At 53.3% G+C, this 11,136-nt stretch overlaps 1 protein-coding gene across 1 annotated transcript; it reads right to left on the bottom strand.

Moving 5' to 3' along the window:
• Positions 1-641: 641 nt before the first annotated feature.
• On the bottom strand, positions 642-8,628 carry MRM1 (mitochondrial rRNA methyltransferase 1). The gene is made up of 5 exons (XM_010195660.2): positions 7,547-8,628; positions 7,005-7,098; positions 5,082-5,202; positions 1,387-1,506; positions 642-1,240 (listed from the first exon to the last, which is right to left on the bottom strand). Exons 1-5 carry the CDS (start codon positions 8,269-8,271, stop codon positions 1,191-1,193), a joined length of 1,110 nt encoding a protein of 369 aa, XP_010193962.2. The 5' UTR covers positions 8,272-8,628; the 3' UTR covers positions 642-1,190.
• Between the last annotated feature and the right edge of the window lie 2,508 nt (positions 8,629-11,136).

The following is an 11,136-nucleotide window of genomic DNA, read 5'->3' as shown; positions in this document are numbered from 1 at the left end:
GGTTTCTTCCAAGGGGCAGACACATCTCTCCATCACAACTTTCAACACCTTTTAGGAGCTCCATGTCCTGATCTGTCTCCCACCCTGGGGCATCCCCAGCCCTGCAGCCCCCTACCACTGCACCCACAGGCCAAGGACCCCCAGGGACCCATCTGAAAAACCTCCACATCCACAGAGTGGTTTACAGACTTCATTTAGCTCAAAGAAAAGTCACTCTGAGAGATTTACTTGTTCATTTGGAAGGAGGGAGGGGGCAGACCAAGCTGAATTGTTTGAAATTATCCCTAAAGGGCACTGTAAATTAAGTGTTAATGAGGAATCCTATGCAAAGGGCCACAGTAGCTAAATAAAATAATTAAGGTGCTAAGTGATAACATTCATTTGGTTCTCAATAATTTAGCCAGGCTGGTTTTCAGCCAGGATATCTGCAAATGAAGCCACCCTCACCCCATGCCATCAGCAGGACGGTGGTGCTGGGGCAGCCCAGCATCCCACAGGATCAGGCCCACCACAGAAAGGAAACTTCCCTGGAAGAAGAGAACAAGCTCCTGATTCCCCTTCCCACCTGAAGAAGTGCCCTGTCCCACTCAATGCACTTGGGTTTATCTATGAGACACAAAGGATTGATCTGAGCCCACAGCCAGGTTTCACAGAGGCTTTATTGCAGTGGGCTGTGCTTTTCCCCACGTACAGCTGCTCTCTAACAGCTCCTGTCCATCCTTCAGCAGGGCTGCAGACCTGGCTGGCAACCAGATGCAATATGAGGTGCTTTTAATGATTCAAGCACATGGAACCCAGAAACCACCTCATCATGAACAGTTTGGTACTGAGCAGTCCCCAGCCAGACCTGGCTGCTGAGGGAGTGGTGGGCTCAGGCACGGTTGCTCGTACCTACAGCCCAAACTCTCCCCTTGCAGCCATCACCAGGCACTTGATTGCAAGAACTGAAAGATCTGAGTGTTTGCTTTTAAACTCCAGTTCTGCCACCCAGCACATGTGGCTGGCTGACTTGAGCCTTAAACCAGGGTTCTGGTGGCACTGTGTGTCAGCCAAGATGCAGCTCAGGTCACCAGGACTCTCCCTGTAACTTGCAGCAACAGTGAAGATCCTGGAAAGAGCATTTCCATACCCAGAGCAGCAGAGCACAGCCATGGAACATCAAGCAGCTCCCCCACCAAATAAAGCAGCATTCAGCCCCTGTGCCTCAGCTTCTGGCTGCAGATGGAGTGCAGGAGAATACCTGTAGGGAAGGAAAAATAGGTTAGTTTTTCAAAAGTACTTTTTTTAAACCACAAGAAAACTCATTCTGCAAGTCTGGATGTTGGCTTGACTTTTCAAGACAGAAACTGGGGCTGTGATGCCTTTGTGCTCAGAGTTGGTTTTTACCAGTAGCAACAGAGACGTTCAGTGACTCGATGCCGGGGTGCAGGGCTCTGCCAGGGGGTATGGCCAACATCTGATGGCACAGCAGCTGTGTCTCCAGGGAAAGCCCATCTCCTTCACTACCTGCAGAACAAACACTCAGGTCAGCTCACAGACACTGCCAAGAACTCTTTTCCCCTCCCAGGCACAGCTCTTGCCAAAGCCCTGTCACACAGACACCCTGCCCCTAAGGTCACCAGCAACCTCAACAGCTCTCACGCAGCAGTGGCCAAGAGGTGAGAGAGGCACTTTGTCTGCCTCCCCTTCCTGGCGTGCTCCAGCCTCCCCAGATCCTGTGTCTCCAGTGTCTGAAGGCCACAGGCCTGATCTGATCCAGCAAATCCAACATCCCTATCGATAGTGACGGGTTCAGCCTTTTCAGCACACGGTACCACCAGCTGGGTGCAACTTGTGAATGCAGACAGTTTAACCAGAGGCTTCAATTGATTAGTTGTTAAACCATCCAACAGCCCTGATATGTTTGGGCTGATACAACTGGTGAAACAGAGTTGAAATCTATCCTAGGTCATTAGTAGTTGTTTGACTCACACTGTCACAAAGGGAAATGGAAAGGGAGAGGCTTTAAACAATCCTGTGCGCAGACAAGTGAAAATGCAGAAGACCAGACCTCCCAGCCCGCTTGGCTCCCCAAAGAATTCCTCCACATTCATTATTTAGAGCTGCACAGACAGCTACACAGCTGCAAGAATACCCAGCTCATTCCAAAGACGTGCTCACCCTCTGATTAAACGGGCTCAGCACGCTGGAAGCCAAACAGGCCCCCTCAGCAGCCACCCCCATCCCCAGCCAGAGCCCAGACTCATTCTGGGACAGGACTTGCAGGGCACATACTGCCTCTGCTTGTGTCAACAGAGCTCTCACCTACATGTACCCAACCATCTCAAGTTTTAACAGCACAGTCAGATGCTTTAGGCACTGCTGATGCCACTGGGGATAAGTTCTTCCAGAAGGCAAATGTGCTCCTTGCTCAGGTGAGTCACCATAAAATTCCTCCCCTGGCCTATCTAACTGGCAAGACACATTTTATGCAAGCAAAAGAATGGTTTGGGTAGCACCTTCCATCACCTTCCCCCATGAAATCAGCCACACTGGCAAAAGCATCCTGTAGCTGAGGTAAGTGAACGTTCAGAAAACCCAAATCCCACCCTCACCACTATGTTCTTCCTTCTTTCTTTAAGCCAGCAGAGCAGACAAGACCTGAGTTATCCAAAGTCACAGGGGAAGCCTGGGTGACACAAGGAATCAGAGCCAGGCATCCCACAGCCCTTTTCTGCCTCTTCATCACCAGCCTGTGGCTCTCTAGGGATGCTTCAAGAAAAAAAAAACCCAACCAAACATATACAAGAAATCCTGTTTTTTACTGATTCAACACAGAAGTTTTACAACTTACAGTCACATTTGACTCCTGAGCCTCTCAAATGACCTGTGGGACTCTCCAACTGGGACAGCAGCTACTGCCAGGGCTGTGCCAGCTCCAGGAACACTCCCCTCCTCTCCCTGATAAGGGTCTTACGATTTCTAATAAAGGCAGCAATTTTGCTTCCAGCTTTTACAAAGCTTTTTATGGCTCTGGCAGCTTAAAATAATTAGGAATCGTAAATTCAGGGCAAAAAGACTTGCAGAGTGTGACACGAGGGAGGGAGTATTGACTCAATCAGATTAAAACCTACTTTATACCAGTGAACAAAATACTTCCTACTTCGTATCTTTGGCATTGGTCCTCACTGACAAGCCTCAAAGACCAGCCAGGCCCTACCTCTGAAATGATAAACCAGGTTTCCTGCCCCGTTTACAATTAACACCACTCTAACAAGAGCAGTCCCCAGTGCAGGAAGTTCAAACCCAAGCAGCAGCAGGCAGTGGCAGTTCAGACAAACAGGTAAAATGAGCATCTTGATAAAACCACCAACTCCACAGTCTTCAACTCAGCTGTGTAAGAAGAACAAATTACCCAGAAACTTTTCTTGCTCAGAGATCTGAGTGCTCCCAATCTGCTCCTGTTTGCCCAGGCTCCCTCTCCTTTGGGCAGCCAGCCTGCCTGTCACCTTCAGCACTGATCCCAGAGCAGACAACAAGCTGGACCATCCAAATCCCTCTCTGCCAGGAGGGTGAATTCTAGTCTGCAAATGTTTAACGTACAAGACAATCTGTGCAATGCTGGGAAGCTCACTACCATGCTAAATTATCTCTGCTGCTCTCTGCAGCTGCAGGTAGGCTACATATTCAGATCTAGGATGTTTCTTCAAACAGCCTCAGCATCAGATGACTGTAATGTTCAATTTTCTTTTCAGTGAAGAGTTAGTGCTCAGCAGAGAGTTGAAATCATTATTGCTGCAAGGACCTGGAGCTCTCCTCATGCATCTACCAATCAGCCTCCAATCTCCCTTGACAAAAGGATATTTGGGCTTTTTCCTGGCGAAATCTCTCATAACTCAAGGTAACGACACTGCTGCTGCTTTCACTCCCTTCCCTTCTCCTGGTGGTGTTATGTTTCTGGGATGCATTTCTCTGTGGTCCATCAGCAGCACTGCCAGTCTCCCTACTCCCTTTATAACGTAGCTCCACACATCTTGTAGAGATGCCAGATTTGCAGTGTTGTCTAGTCAGCATTTCTGGGAGCTCAATAAACATTTTAATTAAAGGAATGTCTTCTGTGCCAAGACAACCACAGCACGAGGCAGGATTACAGCCCCTCGACAGCTCATTGCCAGCATGATGCTACTTCCAAGTGTAAAAGCTCAAACCAGCTCTTGTGCCAGGTGACACAAAGTGGAGGGGCTAAAGCATGGCCACACAAGGGGGCCTAGAACGGCATTGCTGGGTGAATCTCTTTCTCTAGCAGCCACGAGGCTGTTACTCCCCTTCTCCTGACCTTCCAGGAGGCTGCATAACCTTATAAAAGACAGCATCCTTTGCAAGTATCCCCTGCACAAAGAGGGGACAGAAGCAGAGAGCCCTGTAGGAATCATCCAGTTCAGGTGCTCAGGAAAGCAGCATCACTGGTAGGGAGGAGGTTACACCTGCCAACAGCTCCTGCCTTCCGATTGGGTCCAATCAGCCCAACTTTGTGTTCAAAGATGTGAGCAGCTCCAGCAACAGCTCCTCATGCTTCTTTCCAATCCTAAGCACAGAGATTCAGTCCTGTTTTTTCAAGAGGAAACATGATAGAGCAAAGCCACAGCACAGCTCACATCACAGTCTCAGCACAGCCAGAGCAAACATGGACCTCCTGAGTCTCTCACCTGGGTTTGTGGTTCCCCAACACAGACAATCCAGGACCACAGGGATCAAAGGCAACACAGAACACAATGAAAAACAACACTTTGTGGCTACACTGACCCAGACCTGCCCAGCACCAAAAACTGCAATCTAGACCCTACTAACCTCCCTCTCCATCTACGCAAACTGGTTTGTTCTTGCAGTTCCTACTGGGAGGCACTTCAGCTCCTCCTATTCTTCTGGGTCCCTATTTCATTTGCAGACAGATCACTCTAGCACTTCCTGCTCAGCTTTTGTTTTCCAGAACAAAGTGTGGTGAGATGTAGCAGACCAACAAACCAGCTTTGGGGTGAAACATCACTCATACCATCTCCTCACACACACCCTTCCACCATGCCCAAAGCTGTCAATCCAAATACCTATTACTACAACAATAGGTTTATTCCACTGAAATTCCGAGCAGCTGATGACAGGAACATCTTCCACATCCTGAGGCTTGCTGACAGTCCCCACCACTTCCCAGCCTTCTGCAGTTTTAGCCTAGAAAGGGAAAGGAAACAAATGTTTCAAAATTGCTTATTGCTGAAGCTTAGAAAGTAAGTCCTGTGTACAAACACACTTCTTTTCATGTTTTCAGTGAAGCTGACTGGCTTTTCTAGGGCTTTTTTGGCATCCTTTGAACTTTTACCACCAAAGTCCTCTCAGTGCCAGCTCAAATCCCTTGATTTCAGAGAAAAAACAAGAGAAATAAAAGTAATTTTCCTTCTGGCATTTATTCCAGTTCAGCAAACAAACAGCAACTGAAAAGGCTGTGGGTGGTTTTTTTTGCCCATACAACTGTTCTAGGAAGGTTTTTGCCAGGAAAGCCTACAAAAAGAGTAGTGTTAAATGAATTAACATAAGGCTAATCCACAGGGCAATGCAATGGAAGTTCTCAAGTGCAGGCTCAGTCATCAGAAGCCCACAGGAACGTTTTCCAACACAAGTACATGTCTTCAAACTGGGACGCCAAAAAGCAGCTCACACAAAAGGCAGGGCCCTCAACACCCAGTGCCTCCATAACCAGAGAACCAGCCTTCCCTCCTATATCCTAGGAAAAAGAGCCTGAAGTATTTGTCTTAGAAATCCACTTCAATAATAAAAGAGCTGCTGCTTCTTGCCAGCTTCATTTCCTCCAAAACTGGCACTTATTACCTGATGTTATACCAAACTCACACCAGCCAGGCAATGCCCTGGGTTAGGCCAGTGAATCAGGGCCCAATTAAGTCGACTGCTGCAATGCCTCAAAATGTTACCAATTCAAGCTTTGCAGTAACAAAGGGATTCTTCCAGCTGTTTCAACTAAACAGTAAAGTGTTTTCTGTATCTTTCAATTCACTATCACCTAGAGCTCCAGCTGCCACAGACCTACTGTGCAGCTGGGACAAGGGGTTTTCTAAAACCAAGAGGGAAGAGTCCGGGCAGAGATAAGCCTGGACTCACAGCCAGGCCAGGCTACGAGCTCTTCCTCAACAGGACACAGCAGGCAGCCATCCTAGGAGTGCAGATCAAGTGTTTCCATCCCCCTGAGGCTCTGCAGCCTCTGCCCTCCCACCCTGTGCTGAACCCTCCAACCTCACTGCTCCCCCAGCTCTGGGGGATCCTACAGGAACAAGGGAGGGCAAATGAGAGCCTGCAGCTCCTTGCTCCTGGTACACACAATATTCAGCCAGTCCCCAGCACAGGAGATCTCCAGGAGGAGCCAGGACATTCACATAGGGATGGACACACTCTGCCAATTCCAAACAACATCCCTGTGTTTGTTTAAATCATGTTTTCCCATCTGTGTTCCCTTTCCTTTTGCAGTACATTCTGCAAAGGGTCCTATCACACCTCACCACACAGGTACAGCATCAAAAGACTATCAGCAGCTCACACCAGCCCTGGTTTCTCCTCTCTCTCCTGCTCCAAAGGCTGCCCAATGCTGCCATCGTGTGCCTGGGCCCTGGGATGCTGCTCCAAGACCTGCTGCAGGCAGCAGCCAGAAAGGGAGACAGAGCTCATTCTACCGAGCTCACAACTCAAGTGCAGGAGAGAGCAGGATAACGCTGTGTCTATCTGTCTTCCAGTAAAAGACCCACCTCTCAGACCTGTCACCCCACCCGGTGGAATGGAACTGGGGGTGCATGCCCCTCAGAAGTGGTCCCACAGCACAGACCACTGGCAGCAAACAAGAATGAACAGGAGCACAGGACACTGCAAGGAACTGAATTCTTTTCCTGTGCCTCCTCTATTCAACACATGCAAAGTTTGAGGTTTCTTGAAAGGAAAGCAGGGAAAAAAAACCCTGTAGGTGATTCTACCTTCAAAAAGCTCTGGAGATCATCTGTGCTGTAGACATCGAAGACTTCCATAGCTCCAGAGCTGGCTTTGCTCACTGTTGGAGTCAAGGGGCAGCTGTAAGGAGAAATGAAAACTATCACATAAGAGGAAAAAAAAGGAATCCGGGAGAGTTTTTTCCTTCTGTTGTTTCTGCAACCCATTTTTAACCAGTCTGCTGAAGATCTCACTCATTATATAGCTATATTTTCCTATGGAGAATAGGAAGGCTCAGAAATTAACCCAGGAAACAGGCTACAGCAGTTTTGTGCACAGATGGACAACTGAAACACAAAATGGGTTAAAACAAAAAGTACACAGGAAAGTTCTTCACCAGCCTGGAAAACCACTTCCCACAGCTTCCCTGTAGAGTGCAATGCAAAGCTGCACAAAGCAAATTCAGCTGAGAGCTCAGCCCCAGAAAGCCCTCTGAAGAAGCTGCTGAGCAATGCAGGCTAGAAAGCTCTTTGGGAGCCAGCTGGGAAAGAATAAGAAAAGCTGAAGGAGCAGACAACCAAGCCCCTACCTGTTGCTCTGGGTGGTCACCACCCTGTCCACTCCTAAGAAGTAGGCAGAGCGCAGCACTGCCCCCAGGTTCATGGGATCCTGGATGTGCTCCAGCGCCAGCCAAATCAGCTGTTGCTTTGGATTCTCTTCATGTCCCAAATCGAGCTTTTCAGCTTCTTCCAAACTCTTGAAAGGGAGAGGAGTGGCCTCCAAACAAACTCCTTGGTGGACCCGACCCTTGCAAAGAGCATCCAACTCTCTCCCGTGGACGTGGTGCACGGGGACTCCCTGGGCCATGGCCTGAAGGACAAGCTCACTCATGACCAGCTGCCGAGAGCCGCTGTTCTGCTTGAGGAACAACCTGAACAGGTCCCTTCTTGACTGAGACAGGGCCATGGAACACGGCGCGATCCCAAATAAGATCTCCGAGCCTCTGGTCCTCTCAACGACCAGAGGTTTTCCTGCCAGCCTCTTCCTCGCCTTCGAGGAGCCGCCCGGACTGGGCTGTCGCTCCTGTGCCCTCTGCGGGGCCAGGCCCTCGGAGGACGGAGAGGAAGCAGCCCTGGCCCCAGGACCCCCGGGGAGGGCTGCTGGGGGAAGCTGACCGCCGCCAGCCCGACCCGCGGCCGGCGGGGCCAGGGGCGGCCGCTCCCGCGTGGAGCTGCGCCTCACCCCACACCGCCAAGGGCTCGCGGCCCACAGCCCCACGGCCCTGCGGACGCTGTACTTGAGGGCTTGCTCCATTAGTGCCCCGAAGGGCCTCGCCCTCGGGAGCAGCGCGGCCACGGGCGGCGGCTGAGCCAGCCCACGGGCACCCGCGCAGGCCCTGAGTGAGGGGGGAACACCAAGCTCAGCGCTACCGGGACGGTGGGGGCTGGAGAGGCTGCCCCGGCACGGTGAGCGGGGCTGGAAGGGCGCCCCGGCACGGTGAGCGGGGCTGGCCGCGGTACCGGCACGGTAAGGGGGGCTGGAAGGGCGCCCCGGCACGGTACCGGCACGGTGAGCGGGGCTGGAAGGGCGCCCTGGCGCGGTACCGGCACGGTGAGCGGGGCTGGAAGGGCGCCCCGGCGCGGTACCGGCACGGTGAGCGGGGCTGGAAGGGCGCCCCGGCACGGTACCGGCACGGTGAGCGGGGCTGGAAGGGCGCCCTGGCGCGGTACCGGCACGGTGAGCGGGGCTGGAAGGGCGCCCTGGCGCGGTACCGGCACGGTGAGCGGGGCTGGAAGGGCGCCCTGGCGCGGTACCGGCACGGTGAGCGGGGCTGGAAGGGCGCCCTGGCGCGGTACCGGCACGGTGAGCGGGGCTGGAAGGGCGCCCCGGCGCGGTACCGGCACGGTGAGCGGGGCTGGAAGGGCGCCCCGGCGCGGTACCGGCACGGTGAGCGGGGCTGGAAGGGCGCCCCGGCACGGTACCGGCACGGTGAGCGGGGCTGGAAGGGCGCCCCGGCGCGGTACCGGCACGGTGAGCGGGGCTGGAAGGGCGCCCCGGCGCGGTACCGGCACGGTAAGGGGGGCTGGAAGGGCGCCCCGGCGCGGTACCGGCACGGTGAGCGGGGCTGGAAGGGCGCCCCGGCGCGGTACCGGCACGGTAAGGGGGGCTGGAAGGGCGCCCCGGCACGGTACCGGCAGCCGCGGCCCCTCGTGCGCTCCGCCGCCCCGCGCGCTCCTACCGCCCTGGAGCCGCTTCCGGCCGCCGCTGCAGGGGGAGACGCGGCAGCGCCGCCTGGCGGCGGGCGGGGGCGCAGCCCAGGCCCGGCCCCGCCTCGCTCCCGCCCTGGAGCGGCGGCGGCGGCGGCTCCGAGCCCGCCCCAGGCCCCGGCGCCGGGCACGCGGCGCTGCCCGCCCCCCGCAGCACTCGCAGCCGCCAGCGAGGAGGGGGGGATGGCTGGAACACGGACGTATCCGCTCGGCCTGTGGTGGAGGTGGCGTTGTGCGCGCTCGAACAGTCCCGAGAGTTCGTGTGGGTGAAGCAACAGCCGGCTCAGTGCAGAACGGGCTCAGGAAACCTTGAGCTTCGGTGTCAGAAACAACCCAAGCCGGTTAAGTGGAAACAAGACCAAGGCTGGCTCACACCTGTCACGGGGGGCTCACGAAAGATGGTTCCGTGTCTGGGATGGCTGGACGGGGTGCAGGTGGAATCACCCCCCTGCCAGAGCAGGACACACAGGAACTCGCCCAGGTGGGTTTGATTGTCCCCAGAGGAGACTCCACACCCATCTGGGCAGCCCCTGCCAGTGCCCCCTCACCTCAACAGGGAACAAACTCTTCCTTGTGTTTCTTTGGAACCTCTTCTGTTCCAGTTTATACCCGTTGTCCCTTGTCCTGTCGTTAATGGGCCATCACTGAGCACAGCCTGGCTCCATCCTCCTGACACCTGCCCTTTACACATTTGTAAACATCAATGAACTCGTCCCTCAGTCTCCTCCAAGCTCAAGAGCATCAAGATGAAAAACCTGACAACTCTACCACCTGAGAGCTGAGAGCAAGACCACATATGGAAGAAGGAACTAAGAGTTTGTGGAAAGGACACTTAAGACATCTCTTCAACAAACCACCAGAGACCACCAAAAGCCCCATGGAGGAGCCTCAGAGACCCAGGCCACGTGCTTTATGTCTATGCAAGTATGTTAACTAGTTCCAGGAAAAAGAATAAATACATTTATTCTGGGAAATATATGCCCCCCTACACACATAGGCATCATAAGCTGTGACCAATGCACATGAGGTGAACAATCCCCCATGCACCCAGCACTGGAACAAAGAATGCCTGCTTTCTAAACTTACAACAAAGTGTTGGAGGGTTCTTTGAAGTACTGACTTTTACAGTAAGAGAAGGCCATCTTTCTCCCATCATCCCTGGGCCCAGTCAGCTCACTCCATCAGAGATGGCTGCAAAGGGCAAGGCTGGTGCTGCCCACAGAAAGAGGAGCTGACTCCCATCCTGGCACTGCCAGGCCCTTCATTAACCAGAAAACAGTTTTAAACCACTTCATTAGGGCTTCTCACAAAGGCCTGGGCAAAGGGCTGCACCACACAGACCCCAGCCCAAATAACCAGCACCATCCAGGTCCACCAATAAAACTACTTTGGAAAAGCCCGGCCCTGGGCTAGCCCAGGCCCTGAGTGTTTGAGTTGCAGCTACCCCAGGGAGTGGGGATTTCTCTCTGACCCTGTTCCCAAAGGCCATGTGTGCTCAGGCGGGCTGTAAAGCCCCACAGACAATGGAAACCGTCCAAACAGCATCTAATCGGCTGGAAACGTGCGTTCTGAGGGTGACCTCCCGGCCTATTCACTGCCCAGGCACGGTAATTGCAACGTGCTTCTCCAAATACAGTCAGAAAGGGCTCAGAGAGCACCAGGCAGGCCCTGGGTGCTGCCACACAGCCTGACTTGCTCCCAAGCTGCAACTTTACACCAAAATGCTGCTCTTCCAATTACCTGATATTTTATATCCATCTTTTAATTTCATAAATGAGGAGACAAGGAGCAGGCAAACGGGGAACCGAGTCATTCACAGCAATACTCCAGGGGTTTATCCTTCAGGCAAGCACTCCTGGGGGGACAAACCACAATGTTATTTTGGAAGGACTTTGCTGAGGGAACCAAAAGT

The sequence above is a fragment of the Colius striatus genome, chromosome 20 (genome assembly GCF_028858725.1).
Source record: "Colius striatus isolate bColStr4 chromosome 20, bColStr4.1.hap1, whole genome shotgun sequence".
Taxonomy (NCBI): Eukaryota; Metazoa; Chordata; class Aves; order Coliiformes; family Coliidae; genus Colius; species Colius striatus.
This window is presented reverse-complemented; position numbering and strand designations above follow the sequence as displayed.